General features: G+C 43.7%; 1 protein-coding gene across 1 annotated transcript in view; it reads left to right on the top strand.

Moving 5' to 3' along the window:
• Positions 1–11,975: 11,975 nt before the first annotated feature.
• Positions 11,976–23,733, top strand: part of DIS3L (DIS3 like exosome 3'-5' exoribonuclease) — a 32,807-nt gene continuing 21,049 nt past the window's right edge. The window contains exons 1-2 of the mRNA XM_072148695.1: positions 11,976–12,261; positions 12,663–12,816. Coding sequence (XP_072004796.1) covers positions 12,135–12,261; positions 12,663–12,816 — 281 coding nt within the window. The 5' untranslated portion in view covers positions 11,976–12,134. The remainder of the gene's footprint in view (positions 12,262–12,662; positions 12,817–23,733) is intronic.

Here is a 23,733-nt window from a genome sequence, read left to right on the forward strand (position 1 = left end):
CTGTGCCAATTGTATTATATTAGAGGACAGAGTAATAACATTTCTAACACAGAGAAAAATCTATATCTTCCCAGTTTAACAATATACATGGATCTTATAAAATTATCATGGTGTGGCTAACGGCAAACAGGTCCACTGTTAAATCTGGACAGAAATCTGTAGTTGATACGCATGAAATACAAAGTGATTCACTGCTGAGTATATAGGTTATGGCTTCTCTTCCATTGAAAGTTACAGCACAAAATTTACACCTGTCAATTTATTTGGAAAAAATAACCTGCATTTCTTGCACAGTATTTAGGTAATGAGACCAATTACAAGGAAAATCTTCTGCAATTAGGCCCTATGTGAGGGACCCTGTAAATATGCTCATACAAGGTAAAAAGTCCAGATGTCCAGATGAATGTGACCTAGAAAAATAAATGTTAACTATTGTCCAAATTAGCCATTTTATCTATCTGCACCAGCTGTAAGGTAGGGGACACTGAAAATGTCCTGGCACCTAAGATTGCCATATCATCTAAGGTGGCTTCAGCCAAGGTGAGAAAATAAAGAATACATACGTACCCGCCTCCTGCATTGCTCTGGTGCCCCCAGCTCTGGATCCTGTCTCCTAACAAAAGTATTGGGAGATCAGGTGACCCAATTTACTCAGTCACCTCAGTCCCCCTTTGGAGTCAGGGCATCACTTCCAGTTTTCAGGAGACGTATACACTCATGTATAAGCCAGTTTTTCAGCACAAAAAATGTGCTGAAAAACGTCCCCTCGGCTTATACACGAGTCAATACGAAACAATAGCGATAGTTAAAGGAAACCTACCATTTCAAATGGTAGGTGTAAGCTGTAAACACCGAGCACCAGCTCAGGGTGAGCTGGTGCCGGTGCTTAGTTTCGTTAGTGTTAAAACCGCGGTATCGCGGTTTTAACACTTTTTGAACTTTATAGCAGAAACTGCTTCGGCGCTGTGTGCGCACGATCGTGCGCGCGCCTACACAGGAGATGCCGCAGGCGTTGCGCGCGCACGGTCGCGCGCAGCGCCGAACCAGCTTTTGCTATAAAGTTTAAAAAGTTTAAAAAGTTTAACGAAACTAAGCACCGGCACCAGCTCACCCTGAGCTGGTGCTCGGTGTTTACAGCTTACACTTACCATTTGAAATGGTAGGTTTCCTTTAATGGACTTAAAAAATAATAAACTTGTATACTCACCCTCCGGTGGTCGCAATGCGCAGCGCTGCTCCCCCAATGTCATCGCGGCTTGTCTTCTGGCTTCTCGGCTCCTCTTCTTGCTTCAGCGCCCGTCTTCTGTCTTCTGTAACATCGTGCTGGGCGCCGCCATGTTTTTCTCCGCAGCGGCGCGTCATACTATGCGCCTGCTGCCAAGGAGAGAACAATGGCGGCGCCCAGCACGATGTTAGAGAGGATAGAAGACGGGCACGGAAGCCAGAAGAGAACCCGCACGGACATAGGGGGAGCAGCGCTGCGCATCGGGGCCACCAGAGGGTGAGTATATACGTTTTTGTTTTATTTTTAAATTCTGGGCTGGCTGTATACTACTGGGGGTAGGCTGAAGTGGCTGTATACTACTGGGGGCAGGCTGTATACTACTGGAGCAGGCTGTATACTACTGGGGCAGGCTGTATACTACTGGGGGCAGGCTGTATACTACTGGGGGCAGGCTGTATACTACTGGGGGCTGACTGTAAACTACTGGAGGCAGGCTGTATACTACTGGAGGCAGGCTGTTTACTACTGAGGGCAGTGCTGTATACTACTGGGGGCAGGCTGTATACTACTGGGGGACAGGCTGTATACTACTGGGGCCGGCTGTATACTACTGGGGCAGGCTGTATACTACTGGGGCAGGCTGTATACTACTGGGGGCAGGCTGTATACTATTGGGGGCATGCTGTATACTACTGGGGGCAGGCTGTATACTACTGGGGGCAGGCTGTATACTACTGGGGAAGGCTGTATACTACTGGGGGCAGGCTGGGCTGGCTGTATACTACTGGGGGCAAGCTGGGGTGGCTGTATACTACTGGGGGCAGGCTGTATACTACTGGGGGCTGACTGTAAACTACTGGAGGCAGGCTGTATACTACTGGAGGCAGGCTGTTTACTACTGAGGGCAGTGCTGTATACTACTGGGGGCAGGCTGTATACTACTGGGGGACAGGCTGTATACTACTGGGGCCGGCTGTATACTACTGGGGCAGGCTGTATACTACTGGGGCAGGCTGTATACTACTGGGGGCAGGCTGTATACTATTGGGGGCATGCTGTATACTACTGGGGGCAGGCTGTATACTACTGGGGGCAGGCTGTATACTACTGGGGCAGGCTGTATACTACTGGGGGCAGGCTGGGCTGGCTGTATACTACTGGGGGCAAGCTGGGCAGGCTGTATACTACTGGGGGCAGGCTGTATACTACTGGGGGCAGACTGTAAACTACTGGAGGCAGGCTGTATACTACTGGAGGCAGGCTGTATACTACTGGCGGCAGGCTGTATACTACTGGGGGCAGGCCGTATACTACTGGGGGCAGTGCTGTATACTACTGAGGGCAGTGCTGTATACTACTGGGGGCAGGCCGTATACTACTGGGGGCAGTGCTGTATACTACTGAGGGCAGTGCTGTATACTACTGGGGGCAGTGCTGTATACTACTGGAGGCAGGCTGTATACTACTGGGGCCGGCTGTATACTACTGAGGCAGGCTGTATACTACTGGGGCAGGCTGTATACTACTGGGGGCAGGCTGTATACTATTGGGGGCATGCTGTATACTACTGGGGGCAGGCTGTATACTACTGGGGGCAGGCTGTATACTACTGGGGCAGGCTGTATACTACTGGGGGCAGGCTGGGCTGGCTGTATACTACTGGGGGCAAGCTGGGGTGGCTGTATACTACTGGGGGCAGGCTGTATACTACTGGGGCAGGCTGTATACTACTGGGGGCAAGCTGGGCAGGCTGTATACTACTGGGGGCAAGCTGGGCAGGCTGTATACTATAGGGGGCTGGCTGGCTATATACTGGGGGGGTCTGTGACCAATGCGTTTCCCACCCTCGGCTTATACTCGAGTCAATAGGTTTTTCCAGTTTTGGTGGTAAAATTAGGGGCCTCGGCTTATACTCGGGTCGGCTTATACTCAAGTATATACGGTAACTGAAGAGCAGGTCTTCAGAAACGGCAAAGCCAGAAACAGCAGCCTATGCGGTTTAAATATGTTTTCCTTTATCTTTTTTGTTTTTTTTTGAAAGCACAATGGTCTCAAATGTAGCCAATGGTCTCCAATGTAGCCAAGTATTTCCAACTTGGGGTATTGTATTTTTAATTGTTCTGCTCTTATTAAAGTCCTTAACAACAGTAGCCCCAGTGTAAATGTGAACTAAGCCTTAGTTTTATATACCGTAGTATCATTTAAAGGTTGTATAGCTTAGTTATTGGATTACTCTATATATGTTTTACTGTCCTATTTCAGCACTGTATAGTTGTAGTTTTAATTTAAACGGTATAATACAGAGTACTTCATGGTATGGCTAGAATTGTACTATACAGCACACTAGGTTCTTGTAAAAAAATTATTTGCTAATTAATTTTAAGAACCAAAAAAAGTTGACGTATTGTTCTGATTTTCCCAGAAATAGATTTGTGTGAACCTGCCTTCCAGCTCTCCTTGATCCATCAGTACAGAGAGTATATCACCTTTGGTACCCATTTATAATGTAGCAGATTCTCCGGTCTTCCATCTTCCGAGGAGGCTTCTAATTCCTAACCCTTCCACGCCATCTAGTGAGCCTGCCTACAATACAGTGACAGACACATTATTTTTCATACAACACGATTCATCACAATGCAAACAGGTTAACTAAATGGCCTTTAACGTTTAATTGACTGGAAATTACATGTGTTTGTACTAACACATAAATCCCCAACTCCCGGCGGTGTTATTAGAGTTTATAAGCATTAGCCTTCCGCCCTTTAGCTACAGTCTATTAATTAAAATTATAAAGGTGCATAGTTCCAGATTGAACCTGGATTTTATAAATAATATGCTATGCATGACACATCCATGTGCAAATTATGAATCCATGTAGCTGAATAAGTGAGGAATGCAGAAACATAATGATAATTATTTATGCTCAACGCTGTTATAACATTACCCGCTTCCCTGACCATCGTTTTCTATGAATTCTTTGGGACTAAAGCTGATCACATTTTATGTGTTTTTATGTTAAATATGGGGCCTGGATACTAAACAAAGTGTGTATTTTAATACAATACTACCCAAGACTGTATAGTAAAGATTCCTCCACACATATGGCAGGTTCAAATGGTATTTGGATATTTCATATATTTGGATCAATTATGCCGATATAATTCCGTGTTTGCCATAGACAACATAAATAATGAAAACATATATCAGGTTTTACTTTTTTTGCATTTAGTTTTATTGGAAACCATAGACTATGACACGTCGATGTATAAACTGAAAACTTCTCTTATTGTATATGCTGAACATAAAGATGAGGTGTGTATAAAGACTTATGCACATGATCGTATGTAGCAGCCGTGAGCTTGCCGTAAAAATGGCAGTTAGCACATATCCGTGATTGAGGTCTATAGTGCACAGCCTTGGTGCACAGACCATGTTTCACCACACCGTGACTGAGCTGGGCGGCCAGGGGCCAAAGCTAGAGCATGTCCTATTACTGCTGGGAATTGGGTATAGCCACCCGGCGCCTATGGAGATGGCATGGGTGATGAGCGCTCACCCCTACCATCTCCACCCAGTCAAAATGGGTTGCAAAATTCCCCATTTTTTGTCTAAAATGTATCCGTATGTAAGGAATAAGTATTCAAAGGCAGAGATTCAACTATAAAGCAGAAGTCCCATAAAACAAAAATATATCCATTTTCTATCTTTATTGGTGAGAAGAAGCTTCTTTCAGTGTATGGATTATTAATGCTGCATAATAAAAGTCATGACTCTGGTGCTCAGTTGATCTGGGCAGCAAGACTGATATGGAGCATGTGCGACCACGAACATTGGACCCAACAGGTGGACATTCTCATACAAAAGCAAAAAGACTGCAGATGGAACATTGAGGCACATTTACCAACCCGGGCCCGCGGCGTTCACGAAAGTGCATTGTCTGACAATAATGCACTTTGCCGTGATTCACTAAGATCGTGCGCCCGATATCCTGCATGTGTCCCTTCCCCGCTCAGGTACACCAGAGTTCACCTTCTTCTTCCTGGTGTTTGTAAGTGCTTGATCTTGCGATACACAATTTGAAAGTTAAATTCCGTGCTCAGTCCCAATCAGTTTGATTGTCCAATGACACGCCTCCCGATTAGTTTGCATGGTAACCAGCGCAGCCGCGCCACAATCCAATCGTGTGCAACAAAATCCCCAGTTAAATACCTGTCACAGCGGTGCAAATCCCGGAAACATCGGAAAATCCGACAAAAGTGCAGCCAAGGACCCTATGTCACTGCAATTTCTACATAAAGTAGCATGTTCAATTTCAACATTACCGTCTATGTTAACCAGTTGTAATAGCTCAGGAAAAATCTTCTAATCACCTGCAGTTCTAAACAAACCCCATTTACTAGGATAACATAGATGTTATACAGGGAACTGTAAATATGCAGTAAATGCAGTAAATATATAGAAGAGCTTTATATCAGCAATCATCACGCACTTACCGCGTTTACAACAGGAACCTTTTATTATTCTACAGGAAGCTCCCTTTCATGGAGAGTAATAATAAGTGTGACAAAGAATCCGTAATCAGATTCCTGGCAATTCTCAGCAGCTTCAGGGAATTCTACATTATTATTAATTCTAAAATAATGTTAATTCAGTAATCTTGAAGTTTGGTGTAACTATATTAAGTAAATCTTCCCAGGGTATCTATACTGCTATTGGAGGGACAGAGCATCCACCAGCATAACTAATACTACTGCATGAGCTGTTCTATTCTTCAAGAAACCCCAACGTGACCTGATGTACCTTATATGTCAAAGAGGTCCTCTGTATACAAGAATTGGGTTATGGTTCTATTGTGCCACCTTACTGGTTTTTGGGTTTTGGCTACTCACAACGGCATTATCAATTGTACATAAACTACATAGTAGTCTCAGCATAGGTGACAACTGGCCCATGTGGTGGGAAGCACCAGATGTCAGGCAGAAAATATTTATAGAAAAGTAGTTGGGTGTCCATCTCTTCTGCTAGTGGATAGCGTTATATGGGACAAGTCCACAAGGAACAATGTAAAGAGAACATCCATCTCAAGTGGAACTCACACTGGTTAGAAAGACCCTTCTTCTAAATGCACATAGGGAAGCAGCAAACCACAGGCCAGTTAAACAGAACCTGACAACTGGGTTTTAGGTCTGGTTAACATAACCATAATCTATGGTAGGATTTTTCAAAGGTTGTGTCTTTCATGTAACTACATAATTAAAGGGGTATTGCAGAAATAATCATAATTCATATTCAAATTGTCATTAAATATAAACTAGTATGTAATTATTTGTAATTTAAAATTTTGTTCCCCTGTGGTCATACACTGCAATGGAGAATTAAAGTGCTACAGTCCCTTTAACCAGTCATGTGATTTTGTCCCTATAAAGGAGATACTGGACAGAAGATGGCTGCCGGTCACATGTCCACATCACATGTTCTACACCTGCCTGGGAAGGTCATGTAATCATCAGTAAATATGGCTGTAGTTGGTTGGTTGCAGTGCATCCAGTAGTACGATAAGGTAAGCTGACACCTGGGACCGGAGCCTAAGTAAGACCCATGAAAGCAAACTACTTAAGCTCCATATTGTGATTAATGACATTGGGGAAGATTTACTTACCCGGTCCACTCGCGATCCAGTGGCGCGTTCTCTGCGGTGGATTCGGGTCTTCCGGCGTTTCACTAAGGTAGTTCCCCCGACGTCCACCAAGTCCATCGGAATGCAATGAAGTTCACCAAGCTGGGCCGGGTGCAGATAAGCGCGTGTCAAGCGACCCTTTTTTTTTTAAATGCGGCGGTTTTTCAGAAAAACCGCCGGGTTTTCGTACGCCCGCGCCCCCGATTTCTGTTGCGTGCACGGCGGCGCCGGTGTGCCACAATCCGATCGCGTGTGCCAAAAACCCGGGGCAATTCAGGGAAAATCGGCCCAAAATGGAAAAATTCGGGTAACCCGCTGTAAAAACGCTATTCGGGCCCTTAGTAAATCACCCCCATTGAGTTTTGTTGTATTCATTTATTTATAGCATCATAGGTTTTTGTATCAAAAGTTCATATTTCCAGAATACCCCTTTAAAATGCACTAACCTTGTTCTCTTTTCAATCTGTTTGGATTGGAACAGCTATGTATATAAAGGCTTATAGATAACCTGTGAAACCATTCTGCAAACTCTGTGAGAACCTGAATAAATGTAATTATTACCCTGCTCATATTCATTTATACAATGTACATAAAACTGTATAATTATCACTGAATATGTTTACCTAATACAAAGAACTTTCTCACATTTCTTTTTCTATGTAGTATGTGGCAATTCAGCGATAAATTGACATCTGAAAGCAAGGGAATATGGAGTACTGAGGGAAAAAACACAACCACCCTCCCCCAACAATCTGATATTGGTGGACAATTAGTTAGGATCATTTATCAACATTTTTATCCTGGAATACCTGTTTTATTATCCTATGAAAGAGAAATGTTGGGAGCTCCGAACATACAGAATAGAAATCCAATACAAAAATTTTTTTAAGAGACCTACTTAGGACCTCAGAAGTCCTAAGTTGTGAACGTAGAATGCAAGCATGTAAAAAGGTACATGGACAAAACCTAAAGACCAAGCTGGGTATGAATAACACAAAGGTCGTCTGGGCAGACCTGAGGAAGATCACAGGCATGGGAGACAAACTTACCCACAGCTCTGAATGGGAACAAAAGGTAGATGGTAGTGAATGTGTTCTTCAACAGATTCTCTGATGGGTACTCAAAAAACAACTCCCCCAAGAACAGACAGCCACCCGCAACAACACTCCCAACTCAACAAAAAGCGGAGTGAAGGCTCTAGCTGATGAGCTGGAAGCTATATTAGCGGCCAAGAATCCCAACGAAGCCAGTGGGCCTGACGGCATCTGCCCACAGTTATTGAAGTCCATCTCAAAAGTATTATGCCAGGTATTTGCTGAAGTGTTTAATTACATCCTAAACTGTCAATCAGTGCCAAATATCTATAAAGTCTCATGCATACGCCCATTACAAAAAATGAAAAGACCAAACGACTACGGCGACTTTGGACTTTTAACATCTCACGTAATGAAGTCTTTTGAAAGAGTCCTTCTACTTCACCTGAAGGAGGCTGTTGGTGGGTGCTTGGATCCCGTACAGTTTGCATATAACAACAAAATGAGTGCAGACAATGCCATTCTTTTCCTTCTTCACAAGACTCACTCTTACTCAGAGTATAATGGTACTACAGACTTCTTGAGTGCATTCAGAACTATCAATCACCAGCAGGACGCCTGTTAAACTACTAAACATACCTTATAGGGTGGAGTAAATGTTGTCCAGGCGTGTCCTTATAACGCTAGTGTGCCGGCCACATGCTGAAATATCACCTTATATTCCAAGTCATCTACTAGTCAGGGTGGTGGGCTCCAGGGTTGACTAGTCAAGCGTGCACCTAGCCCTTGGCCAGTTGCATCATCGAAGCTGCGCCTATATTTCTCTTTTCAGATGATTCCTGCCTCCAGCGCCGTCGCTCGTGGCTCATGCGCTGTGCGCCTTTCTCTCTCAGGTTACGCGCAGGGCTGGAGAGGCGATACTAAATGTACTGCGCATGTCCAAAATTTCGGATAAGGTCTCAAAGGACAGGGAGGTGCTGTAGGCAGGGCAGGAATCGCCCGAAAAGATAAATGTAGGCGGAGTTTTGATGACGCACCTGGCCGGAGGCTGGGTACATGCTTGACTAGTCAACCCCGAAGCCCGTCCACCGGACTTTTAGATGACTTGGAATATAAGGTGATATTTCAGCATGCGGCCGGCACACCAGCGTTATAAGGACATGCCTGGACAGCATTTACTACACCCTATAACAGTGATGGCGAACCTTTTAGAGCTTGAGTGCTCAAACTTCAACCAAAAGCCACTTATTTATTGCAAAGTGCCAGCGCAGTACTTTAAGCAGTAATGTAGTTCTCCTTGTTCATTGACAACTTTCAATCCTTCAGCCTCCCAAGGACACCAACCCAGTTGAAAGGAGGGGGGCACATCCATCTATCATTGTAGGAAGGTTCTGCAGGCAGATTCTTTGAGTTCTGTCTGGTGAACTTCATTCTGGGGTGATGGCCCGGGTGCCCACAGAGAGGGCTCTGAGTGCCGCCTCTGGCACCAGTTCGCAGGCATCCCGCTAGTGACAGGTCTGTCAGGAATTGCGATTATTTTCCCCTTTTATGCCACCTCCACGCCAGGTAGGTCTGGAGGGGGTGAAGTGGGGGCACAGAGGGCAAAAGAGTGGGTCAGCATGGGGCGTTTCTGTGCACATGGTATCCTAATCGCAATTCTACACCAGTGCAGCCACTGGATACATCAGAAGGCCAGAGCTTGATGAATCTGGTGCAGCAGAGGGGCTTTCATTATATGCCAACACACAGGGGCGTAACTACAGCAGTAGCAGTCATAGCAGCTGCTATTGGGCCCACAGTGTCACGGTGCCCTGACATCTGACCTGACAAAATGGATATGCCCCATTATATACATGTTACTCATTGTACATCATAATGTCTATATAATCGTGCACATCAAGATCATAAATGTCAGGGGATGGGGAGGGGACAGCAGAATTCCTGCCATCTATGTCCCTCATGTGGTCAACAGCTATGGGGACAGATCTGTGTAAGTATACATTTACTTATCAGTACATAACTGTATAAGAGTGTAAAGAAATAGAGGGGTAGGAGAGCAATCCTTTTCTTTGTAATGGAGGTTGAAATGATGCCCGCGGCCAAAGTTTCTGATGCAGGAAACCAGGTATCAGCAGTCTTCAAGGAGGGAGCCACAGCACCAAAGGTTAACCCCTTAACGCTCTGCGCCGTAGCTCTACGGCGCAGAGGTATAAGGGATGTATGAAGAGGGCTCACGGGCTGAGTCCTCTTCATACAGAGGTGGGGGTTTTTGCATTTTGCACAAAACCCCCACCGCTAATAACCGCGGTCGGTGCTAGCACCGATCGCGGCTATTAACCCTCTAAACGCCGCCCGCAAAGTCGCGGGCGGCGTTTAAAAGACGGCGGCGCGCGGGCGCCGCCATCTTTTTTTCGATCGCCACGCCCCCGAACGTCATCGGGGGGCGGCGATCGGTTACCATGGTAGCCTCGGGTCTTCTTTTGACACGAGGCTACATGGTTTATGCAGGTTCGTTACAATGAGCCAGTGGCTCATTGTAATGTAAGACCTGAAAAAACGCCATATATTGCAATACTGTAGTATTGCAGTATATGGTAGGAGCGATCTGACCATCTAGGGTTAATGTACCCTAGATGGTCTAAAAAATAGTGAAAAAAAAAAGAAAAAAAAAAGTTTAAAAGATAAAAAAAATTAATAAAATATTAAAAGTTCAAATCACCCCCCTTTCCCTAGAACGGATATAAAACATAACAAACAGTAAAAATCACAGACATATTAGGTATCGCCGCGTCCCAAAATGCCCGATCTATCAAAATATAAAAACGGTTACGGCCGGCGGTGACCTCCGAGGCGGGAAATGGCGCCCAAATTTCCGAAATGCGACTTTTACACCTTTTTACATAACATAAAAAATGAAATAAAAAATGATCAAAATGTCGCACAGACCTCAAAATGGTAGCAATGAAAACGTCGCCTCATTTCGCAAAAAATGACCCCTCACACATTTCCGTGCGCCAAAGTATGAAAAAGTTATTAGCGTCAGAAGATGGCAAAATTTTTTTTTCCTTTTTTGTACACATTCGTTTAATTTTTGAAAATGTATTAAAACACAATAAAACCTATATAAATTTGGTATCACCGCGATCGCACCGAACCAAAGAATAAAGTAGGCGTGTTATTTGGAGCGAAGAGTGAAAGTCGTAAAAACTGAGCCCACAAGAACGTGACGCACGTGCGGTTTTTTTTTCAATTTTTCCACATTTGGAATTTTTTTTCAGCTTCGCAGTACACGGCATGTTAAAATAAATAACATTACGGGAAAGTAAAATTTGTTACGCACAAAATAAGCCCTCACACAGGTCTGTACACGTAAAAATGAAAAAGTTATGGATTTTTGAAGTTGGAGAGCGAGAAATTAGCCGAAAAACCCTCCGTCCTTAAGGGGTTAAATTCCAGAAAGTTTATACACATGTGCATCCAAACATTTCGAAACGTCGCGCTTATCATGTTTGGATGCACATGTAAATAAACTTTCTGGAATTTAACCTTTGGTGCTGTGGCTCCCTCCTTGAAGACTGTAGAACAGTGTATGCATAAATGTGTGAGTATACAAATATGTATATTTCCTGATGGGTTTGGGGGGCCCCATTCAGAAGTCTGCCATAAGGCCCTTCCTCTCCTAGTTACGCCCCTGCCAATGCACAATGCGCTGGCGTATGATAAATTTCCCCAATAGATAAAAGATGGGTAGATGGATAGGAGATAGATAAAAGATAGGCAGGATAAGGATTCATAGTTATGAGATGGATAGACGTATATGAGATAGATACATAGATAGATGATAGATACTGTAGATAGATAGATAAAAATATATAAATATATGAAAGAGAAAGATGACTGATAGGCAGATATGGCAGGTAGATAAATGGATATTTAGATATGCAATAGATAACAGATGTATAGGTGATAGATATACGTGGTAATGGAGCTATACACAGACAGACAGGTGACTTCGGACACTCCCGCGTCACACAGCAGTGAGGGGGCGTCGCCATCTAAGGTTTCACAACATGTAGTAGGGGGCGTGTCCTGACTGGGCGTGTCTTCCCGCTCTGTTCTCATGTGTGAAGAAGTGTTACATTCCCCGGCGTGGAGAAGCAGGACAGGCCGAGGCTTTGGCTTGGGCTAGGCCGCAGTGATGCTAAAGACGGAGCGGATCCTCCACCTGAAGACGCAGCGGGGCAGGACCCTGCGGGCGGTGCGGGAACATTACCTGAGGGATGACGTGAGCTGCGGGAGTGCGCTGTGCCGCACCTGTGCCCGGGGTGAGAGCTGCCCTCTGCTACATGTAGTGTGTGTGATGCTGGGGGACCCCTGTAGTAATGGGCTGCATCACAACAATCTCCAGTGACTGTCTATAAGTTTTCTTCTGGATAAAGTTTGACTATTACATTTGTATCTAGTTAAAGGAAAGCTGGGTGTCATATCCACCCAACTTTCCTTATCGCCCTTTTTATCACTATATTGCTAAGTAGAAATCTCAGTTTTTATTCCCCGGTCGGGCATTTATGATATACTCTATATATGTCATTGCCAGGGGTTGTACCTGCTGCCATCTAGGATTGTGGCATAATGGATGGGATTTCAATAAGTACAAGTCAGACAATCCTGTCTAATATATATGTATTTAGTATATAATTTTGATGTAACGTTTTTTTCTTTCTAGATGGAAAGCTTTTATCGGAAGATCTCACTCACTATGTGGTCCCTGACTGCCAAGTGCTGCAGGATTACCAGGAGGTGCTGGAGTTTACCGAGTTGCGAGGCATCATCTTTATGCAGACGGCTTGCCAAGCAGTGCAGCATCAGCGCGGACGCAGGTCAGTTCTGTAGTCAAATCATTTTGGTATCAAGAACGTGCAAATATGGCATTTATAGGTGACCCTTACAAAGGTAGATCATATTAAAGCTCTCCACTCTTAAAAGTGGAAAATGTTACTCGAAGTTTAGATTTTATCCTCAGAATAAGGGATGAAGTTATTTGGCGAGGGTACAACTGCTGGGGCCCCCAGCAATCTGGTGAACAGGGGTCCCCCCGTTCTCACTAATTGATCAAGCATTTGACCTGCCACTCCATTCAATTGAAAGGAGTGTCAGAAATAGGCCATCACTGCACACAGAGTATCTCTGGACCTTCCTTTCACATTAGATTTGTTATAACAACCCAGCCCAGATTTCTACTACTTCCATGTTTATATACATCACATATATGTCATACACATTATGTTGTACAATGTACAGCACCATATGTATATAATGGGGTACATCCTCCATTCTTTAGTTTGTCAGGTTGGATGATGGGGCCCCCTGACACTGTGGGTCCCATAGCAGCTGGTAAGGCTGCTATCACTGTAGTTACGCCCCTGTATATTTGTGTATGTTGTTAGTGGCAGCAGCACTGTGAAAATGTATTTTGATTCCACAACTGTAGCTGGACTTGGAGCTCTCTAGTCCACTGATGTTTGAAATCTTTTTACTGAACACAGTGAATCTGTCTCAGGCATCTAGTAAAAATATTACAGGAGAAGGGAGGAGCTGGGGAGCATTAAGAGTGCCAAAATCAAAGAATACAGCTCCAAGTCCAGCTTCAATCCTGGAATCTGAATTAATTTTCCACAATCCTGCTGCTGCCAACAACACACATATCGGCGATCTCCAATATAATAAGGTAATCTGAGGAAATCGATAGGTGCACTAGAATGGTCCCAGCCTCTGCATTAAAACTTGATTTTCTTTTAGTTCATCTTCATTTTAAAATTAAAATATGTAGTTTAAAAAAATGAATTTTTAATAAGGATCCTGCTGTCCAAGTGCTATATTTTTCATTTCTATTGATGTAGAGGGTTGCTTTTCTTGGAGACCTTGCTTTAAAAATCTTTTGACGTGTCATTGAGGAATGTTACAGGTGCAAGTAAAGGTTTCAGCTTGGATTCTTTTGTTTCCTTTGAATTAAAAGCATTCAATGATTAGTTTCCCAGACTAATTTCTATTTAATAAGCCTAATGCAGTTGATATCTGATGTGGAAGGAAAGTCAGACTGACTTAAACAAAGTGCTGATCAATAAAGAAATGGACATTTGTTGCACATTAATGAAGTTTACAAATAATAGAACATTATTCACATTTTGTTTGCCGCAGTCCATGAGATATATGGTTTAGCCTTACTTTACTCCTGCTCGTGTGTAGAGTGCTTAAAGGTATATTCCCTTCTTAGACATTTATGGTACATACTAGGACTTTTAAGTAGAGAATACCCTTTTATTGGTCTCCTGATTGTCTGGATATCAATATATATGACACACAGCCCTATAAATAAGACATAAATGTCATCTGCTGTATATTGTGGAAGTCTGGGCTTAGCCTGGTATGGACAGTCTTATACATTGATATGGAACCTTTTAGAGGCCAGGTGCCCAAACTGCAGCCAAAACCCATTTATTTTTCACAAAGTGCCGACACCGCTATTAAATCAGCCACTTATTGCTCCCTTCTCAGCAACAGCCCTCAATCGTATTGGTCTCTTGAGAACACCGATACTGTTAAAGAAGGAGGGAGAATTTAGATTTTTTAGCTTCCTTCCAGGGTCCTCTTGAGCAGGAAGTCAGGAGCTTCAACCGTATGTAGCCCTGTCCACACCTCCTTTCTTCTCCTGCAGTCCCAGTAAGTGTTGCTTTAAAAAAAATCACTGAACACAACACATCCTGGACTACCCAGGACTGCAAGAGGAAGGAAATCTACCATCAAAATCCATCATGATGAACCAGGCTCTAACTCCTAAATCTAGGCATCAGGACTGTGGTAATCTTCTTCTATTTGTTATTTGCTCTTGTATTTGGTATCCACAGTCTCTTTCCTTCTAAAATCAACTTTTAAAATTTGCAAATGAACCTGAAGGGCTTCAGGGTGTTACCAGATCCCATCTGTGCTGTAGCTTCACAAGCTTCTACACTGTGCTGAAGCACTTCCCCCTCCTCCCACTGTGTGCGATTACAGAAGGCAAAGGGAGGGTTCTGAGGGAGCAGGGTGGAAGGAGAGACATTGTAACAGCCAGTGAAGCACAGATGAGTTCTGGTAACACTTTCAGGAGTACATCAGGTTCCTTAGTGTGATTTTAAAAGTGGATTTTAGAAGAAAGGAGGCCATAGATAGCAAATATAAGAATATTACCACAGTCACAGTGCCTGGACCTATGTGTAAGTGGTTTCTCATGATGGATTTTGATAGATTTGCTTCAAGTTCCTCGACCTGTCTGGGAAACTCTGTGCTGGGTGATGATGGCTCAGTGTGCCTAGTACTGGTATAGTATAATCCCACAGAGAACACAGATAAATTCTTATCCGTGGCCTCCTTCCTTCTAAAATTAGCTTTTAAAATTCTACTAATGAGCTGGAAAAGGGCTCTGGGGAGCGTTACCAGACCAGAGTTACTTGCTGAGCTGTGGATTCTTTGGCTGTTACACTGTCTTCTTCCCTCTGCCTGATATACTGACTCTGCAGCACAAGAAGTTTTAGAACACGGTAGAGGGGCAGTGTTATTGGTCAGTCGTCTATAAAAATCACAGATGCATACTGAGAAATAAAAGGCCTTAATTTTGTGGGAAGTAGAAGTAAGTTCCTTACTTCCTTAGTTATCGTCTGTTTCCCCACTGATAAAACAGGACTAGTGAAGCAGTGAACGTGGTTCTACGGGGGTCTGTGCAGGAGTCAGAGATGCCCACTGAAGGAATAAATATAGAAATGTTTCTATTTTCCCCTTTAAAGACAAGAGCTGTGCTATTTTAATATTTGCATAAATTATCATTTTCTATACGTTGTTCACATTTTGAATACAAATAATGGCGCTCAGTCGGGCCGCTTATCCCTTCGATCAATAAGAATAAAAGAAATCGATTTTTGAACCAAATGTGAGTGTAAAATTCAACACCTCAATGTAATCCTCTCTCTGTGGTTATAGAGGAAGGAGGTTAGTAATGGCCTTCTTTAACATGGCTTCAGCATAGATGAGAAGAGGGGCATTAAAATTACAGATATTGACCACCTAAATGTGTGAACCTGATCCCGGATTCTACCTCGGGGTGTATTTATTCGTTAGTGTGGTCATAGGAAGAACTGGGAGGGAAAAAAATCAATTGCTTTTCATCTTGATTAATAGGAGGTACTTAAAACTCAATCAGCTGAGAAATGTTTACCTGAAATCTCCGAAAACCGCTTCATTCCAGAAACCAGCAGAATGCAAATGTTTTTTATTTTAATTTTATTTTTTTTTCACTGTTTTTATAATTGTTTCAGGATTGTCTCGCTGAGCAGAGTCAACAAGCTGCGATCACTTTTTGTTTGTATGTTGTATATACTCGTGTATAAGCCGAGATTTTCAGCACAAAAAAAGTGCTGAAAAACCTTGCCTCGGCTTATACACGAGTCAATGATGAAAATAAATACATTAATACTCACCCACCGGTGTCCCCGATGTTCCTCGCGGCTCCCGATCCCTGTCGCGGCTTCTTCACTCTTCACTGGCCGGGAGATCGCACTGGCCGTCGCACACTGTGATGCTACGCTGTCGCCGCGGATGACGTCATCAGCGGCGACAGCGAGGCATCACAGTGTGCGACGGCCAGTGCGATCTCCCGGCCAGAGAAGAGTGAAGAAGCCGCCGGGAGCCGCGACGAACATCGGGACAATGGAGGGTGAGTATTAAGTTTATTTCTTCAGTATAGGGGCTGCTGTGTACTACGGGGGGCTGTGCTGTGTACTACTGGGGGGCTGTGCTGTGTACTACTGGGGGGCTGTGCTGTGTACTACTGGGGGCTGGTTGGCTGTATACTACACCCTCGGCTTATACTCGAGTCAATATGTTTTCCCAGTTTTCAGTGGTAAAATTAGGGGTTCTCGGCTTATACTCGAGTATATACGGTAATTATAATATTTATTTGTATAGCATCATAAAATGCAAACAAAAATATTTGACCAAAAAAAACAAGCAGCGATCACAGGAGGGATGGACTAGGGTCAGTAGGGGATTATAATATGTGTGGTTTAGGTGGCAGCCTGGGTCCTAAGAATTATTGGGGGCCATTGACCAACCACCCAGTTTGATATTGGCCGTACAGATAATATTGCTTGACCTTCAGCCCTGAAACCCTCATATAGGGCCCTTAACCTGAAAGTGGAGAGAAGGGACCCTCCTCCTTTACCGGTGTATGGGTAATGTGATATTGATGCATAGTTTGACATGTTGCATGAGATGCCTTATTAGAAAATTGCAGTCTTTCATTGAATCTCCACCTGGGCATGAAACCTTGAGGCTGCGCTCACCCGTTCTGGTCCGATTGAGTTAGAAACACCAATTCAACTGGAACAGGAAGGGGCTATGCCCGATCCAATATGCATTTCAAGTGAAGTGCGTGCGATTGGTAAGGAGCACCACATGTTTTGTATTATTTGCATACAAAGACAATCCAACCGGAGAGTGTGAATGCAGCCTGAGGTGTCCATACACATTAGAGGCATGTCAACTGAATCTGCTTATTTTAGAGATGAAGCCCAACTACATCAAGTGTATGACGTTGGCCTGGAAAGAAGTATGGGGCAGTTAGATTTTGACACCTGTATGGGGGCTTCTGGAACAATGTGGTAAAGACCCCCATTGTATAATTGTAACTGAATTGTCAGTGACTAACTTGCAGTTTTTAGGGTGCGTTCACACATGACTTTCCGTGTAAACAATGCAAAACAGTGGGCGCTTGTTACCGGTTATATGCGTTCCTATTGCAGCGCATTTTTGATCGGGCCGAACACAATCCGGACTGAACGTGTGATTACGGCCTCATTGATTGTTGAAAGTCATACAACAGCTGAGGAGGGGAGATTTGGCTAATTACATTTCACAAACCTCTGTGTTTACAAAACACTGTGTGTTAACATAGCATTTTGTAAATGCAGTGTCACATAACGCACTGCATCAACATAGCGTTTTGTAAACACAAATTGTTGTATTACGTTTCAAATGTGTGAATGGAGCTGTAAAGTCACACAATATTGGTTGAGATTTCTAGAAATCCCATCCAAATGCTGCAGAATGAAAACTTTCAGCGTGAAACAATGTAGCCTTTTGGTAATATTTATTGCATTTGAATTCTATATACAGAATTAATTTTTCCAATTCCAAGTAGCCAACAGCGGGTACCCTTCATACCCTTTTGCCCTTGCACAGCATTTTCCATAATTTTTGAGGTGCCACCGGAAGCCTTGCACCCATCTACATTGGATTTTAACGAAATTCTGGTATGAAAGGTCACAAAGCAGGTGGGAGGGAGCTTCCCCCCCCCCCCCCAGTATATCTGCTCTTTATAACCAATATACCTGACATTGTGAAGATAACACACACAGTCTCCTTGTTTTATTATTTTTTGAGAAGTGTATAAGCATTTAAATATTCAAACATTGACATATCCAGACATCATGTAGTTACTATGACAACACTAAGCCGCATGACTTCCAAATATTCTTTATTCTTTAACACAGCATATGAAAATATCTACTTAAAATATTTCTATACCTTGTCAAGCATTTGGCATGTTTACAACTGAGCACAATTGTACATTTCACATTGGGGCTGCTAAATAATGTTGTAAATACCTTGTTACTTATAGTTTTAAGGGAACTTGTCACCAGGTTTAACCTCATTTAGCTACTCGCCCCCACAGGTACAGTACAGCAGAATTCTCTTTTATAGGTAAACAGGTGACATTTTACATTAAAAAAAAAAAAAAAATCTCCTCCAAAAGAATGAGCAGAGAAGACTCATATTTTCCTGAAATGAGTCAAGTTTAGAGGCTGAAGAGGTAGAGTCAGTTCAGAATCCCCTATGTTCTGTTCCATAATGCCTAGAAACATCCTTGTTTTGTCATTTTAAAGATGTGTATCTCATCTTTCATATCCCCACAGGCTTGTGACTTTTTTTTGGATTCTTGGATTTTTTTTGTCTGCATCTTTTGTTTCTAACTATGCCTGTGCATCACCCCTGCCGATGCAAGGCAGAGGGGTTGTTGCGAATACGTCCCTCCGTGTAGCTTGCAGCCTGTGTAGGGTCTGATCAGCCCCACAGCATGTCACTACATAACAACTATATAACACAGATGAGCACTGCAGCGGTAGAGTCTGCCTGCTCAGCTCCCTGCCTGAGTGGAGTGAGTTAGTTAGTGAGAGGAAAGGGGTATCATCCTACCTTCAAGGGTGATATCTGAAGCAACCCAGGACAAGCTGAAGCATCCTACTAGGACACAGCTACCTCCCAGCCTGCCCATTGCATCCAGGCTGGTGATCTACATTCTGTGGCTCCCTCCAACTGCATCTCAGCAATCCACCATTCTGTCAAGGCACGTTTCTACTGTTCCTGTCGGTTCCAATAAAGAACTGTAAGTTATTTTTGGTTCAACGTCTGCTTCTGTCTGGTCCCTGCTACTACGGCTGTCACCATCACGGGCACCCTGTCCACCACACAGAGACTCATACTCTAGACACCAAAGGGTTGCCCCAGGGAGATCCGCTATAGCAGCCTCTCCCTCATCATTTCTTGCCAACACCACCCTGCTGGAGACCTGCCAGGCTGTAGGACAGCCCTCCGATCCCCATACCAAGCACCGTGACACTAGCGTGCCTAGGCCGCAACCGCCAGCCACTCCGGTACTGCGGGCCCCGTCTGTCTCCAGGCCCCAAGAAAAGGCTAGGCCCCGGTGGGGGATGTTGCACCTGTATCTCCAGTCTCATAGATCACAGAGCCGCAATCTGAAAAATTAGATTCTCATCTTTAATATGACACCGGAAGATATTTCTAGGCATTATAGAAATGAAGATCATGGCGACTGGAGTGACACTGCAGCCTCTAAACCCTTCTCAAAATATGACTCTTCTCTGCTAATTTTCACATTACTGGGGAGATAATTTTTTTTTTTTTTTATAGGTAAACAGGTGAGCTGTGATGGTATTCTAAAAAGCACATTTCATACCCTACCTCAGTGCTTTATAGTTTAATGGGATAAAATCTGGTTCTCTTTACGGTGGTATTCACATGCATATGTCTCATATCTGTGGTTACCCTGTATGTGTTGGGGATGAGTTGTTCCTGGGGAGCAGTAGACACTTGTCATCTCTATCACAGTGTATTACAAATTAATAATAATATTTATTTATATAGTGCCATCAAATTCAGTAGCGCTTTACAGATTCTGTGTAAAACATGTATAAATAAAATAAGACATTGCAGAGTAATATCAGTCATATGACAATAGGAGTGAGGGGTAACACAAGAGCTTACAGTCTGAGGATGAGGGGGTGACACGAGGTATAAGACCTTGTACAATGGTCCAGCCAGTCTTTGTAAGGGAATGGAATAAAAATAATTTAATAATAATAAAATGTTGCTGCTTAACCCCTTAAGGACGCAGCCATTTTGCTAAATTTTGGCTGATAAGTTTTGCGTTTATTTACGAAAAAAAAAAAGAAAAAATGATGCATTTTTTGAAAAATTTGCCATTTTCGAAATCATTGAGTTTTCAGACAGATAGATTTACCACCTTAATAAATTGCTGAATAACATTTCCCATTTTGTCTACTTTACATTTTTCATAATTTTTGAAAGGTCTGGATAATTTATTTTGATGTCACGTGGCTTACAAATCGAATAGCGCTTTTCCAGATTTTCGGAATTGACTATTTTGGGGATAAATGCAGTTTTGAATGAAATTTACATATTTAACATCAAAACCCCCTATATCCGTGATGGTGAACCTTTTCGAGACCGAGTGCCCAAACTACAACCAAGACCCACTTATTTATCGCAAAGTGCCAAATTTAATTTGTGATTGATTTATACTCCCTTCTCTGTTACAGCTTTCATTGATACTAGCACCCTGAGGACACCAATAAAGCCGAAAATAGAAGAAATTTGGGTGATCATTGTAGCTTCCCTCCAGGGTCCCATAAACAGGAAGAATTGTCAGGGCCGGAGCTACAATGATAATCCAGATCTGTACACACCTTCCCACTCCTCCAGTAGTCCCAGGTAGATCTGTCACTTTAAAATAGCTCTGTGCACAGCAAGTCCTGGGCTGTCTGGGACTGCAGGAAGATACCTGGAGTTCTCTCTGGTGTTGGCCTGGGTGCCCACCGAAAGGGCTCTGAGTGCCACCTCTGGCACCAGTGCCATAGGTTAGCTACCACTGCCCTATATAACCAACATATATAATCATACAATCTGCACCCCTCAACCCTCTATCAGAACGTTTAGCCTAATAATCATGTTATCTTTATTTTACTGGTCGATACGATTACGGGGATACCAGACATGAATATTTTTTTTGTACGTTTTACTAAATTTGTCAAATAAAACCCTAATGTGGGGAAAAATCTATCATTATTGTATTGCCGTCTTCCAAGTGGCATAACATTGTTACTTTTTTGGATACGGAGCTGGTTGATGACTTGTTTTTTTGCGGGACATGTTGTACTTTGCACCAGTATCATTCTGGTGAATAAAAAGCAAAACGGGCACTAGGTGCAGATTCAGTTCACCCCTTCCAGATTCTCAAGTCACTGCCTTGAGAAAGCGCTGAGCGGCGCGAAACGGCCCGTCGGCTCTGCGGCACTGCGTACCTCCCTGTGTGCCACTTTTGTGAATAAAGAAGATTGTTTCACTTGGATTGGTGAGTGCCGCTTTCTCCTTTCATCTAAATCCAGTGAAATAGGTCTTATCTGAAGGTACATGTTAAAACCTAAACGAGGGACTCTCCACCTATATTACATATGACCTCTAGAAGTCTATATGGAATTATATTTGTATCACAGGAGGCACTTATTACTTAGGCAAGACTTCATTTTAACATACTAAGTAATAAGTGCCTCCTTACAGCCGGCACCCCGTGTTTTCCGATGCCGGTTCGGCTCAGATCTTGAGCTGAATCGGCATCTGCTCTGCGTCCGATATATCGGACGCTGAGCACTAAGTCACTGCACCCAGCGTCTGATATATCGGATGCAGAGCGGGAAGGGGTTAACAGCCATCAGCCCCATCTTCTATACAGAGTCATCGGTTAATGGGATTGCAGAGAAGCAGGGAGCCTGATACATGGCATTTTCCGGATAACAGACGGTAGGAGTAGCCACAATTGGTTAATAAAAAGAGTTAAAGGACACCTGTCATCAGGTCTCTGTCACTATTTCTGTCACCTCTACCTGTTGGAACAGCTCACAAGGATCCCATCCCAGCCTTTATCTAGTCAATTCATACATTAATCATTGTAAAATCATCTTTTCTTTATTATGTAAATGCGACTAGTCACATGGTCAGAGGCAGTGATGTCACCGCTATTCCACCTCCCCTCTCCTCCCCTGCTCATGTCTGTGTGTAAGGTATAGTAAAGCATTGCTAGTGTCTGTGCTTTATCTGCTGACATGCTCTCCCTCCTAATATACAGACATCAGCTACACAAGCACCTGACATGTGACATGTACTATAACACGGCTGCCTGGGGGCCCCAGGAAGCACGTGGAGGAGCCATTACACCATTATACCTCAAACCATTATACAGGCTGTCAGTCATGTGTATAGGAGTATCTCATACACACAGGCTGCAGGGGGCACCAGCACCAGGAAGCACATGGAGGAGCCATCACATCATTATACCTCACACCATTATACAGGCTGTCAGTCATGTGTATAGGAGTATTTCATACGCACAGGCTGCAGGGGGCACCAGCACCAGGAAGCACATGGAGGAGCCATTACACCATTATACCTCAAACCATTATACAGGCTGTCAGTCATGTGTATAGGAGTATCTCATACACACAGGCTGCAGGGAGTGTGGGCGCCAGCACCAGGAAGTACATGGAGGAGCCATTACACCATTATACCTCACATCATTATACAGGCTGTCAGTCATGTGTATAGGAGTATCTCATACACACAGGCTGCAGGGGGCACCAGCACCAGGAAGCACATGGAGGAGCCATTACACCATTATACCTCAAACCATTATACAGGCTGTCAGTCATGTGTATAGGAGTATCTCATACACACAGGCTGCAGGGAGTGTGGGCGCCAGCACCAGGAAGTACATGGAGGAGCCATTACACCATTATACCTCACATCATTATACAGGCTGTCAGTCATGTGTGTAGGAGTATCTCATACACACAGGCTGCAGGGGGCACCAGCACCAGGAAGCACATGGAGGAGCCATTACACCATTATACCTCAAACCATTATACAGGCTGTCAGTCATGTGTATAGGAGTATCTCATACACACAGTCTGCAGGGGCTGCCAGCACCACAAAGCACATGGAGGAGCCATTACACCATTATACCTCACACCATTATACAGGCTGTCAGTCAAGCACTGGGGGTGTGGCTGTGCCTCCCACCCATGAATAAGCTGGACAGCTTGAATATGCTAATGACTCATTGGACATTTGCATACAGCTTTTAGTCCCTAATTGCTTAAGTTTACAGGCATGTAGAGGGACGATGAAGGGATAGAGGCAATGCTCTCTAATGGCAGTTTATGAAAATACATTTAGTTTAGGGGGGTTATTTTGCCTGATGGGTTCTCTTTAATGTTTTATGCAGTCAAGTCTGCCTAAAGAGATAGGTTTTAAGAGCACGCTTGAAACTTTGGGGGTTGGGTTTTAGTCTGATAGACCGGGGTAGGGCATCTCGGGAGACGTCCTAGAGATGT

This window comes from Engystomops pustulosus, chromosome 4 (assembly GCF_040894005.1).
Source record: "Engystomops pustulosus chromosome 4, aEngPut4.maternal, whole genome shotgun sequence".
NCBI lineage: Eukaryota > Metazoa > Chordata > Amphibia > Anura > Leptodactylidae > Engystomops > Engystomops pustulosus.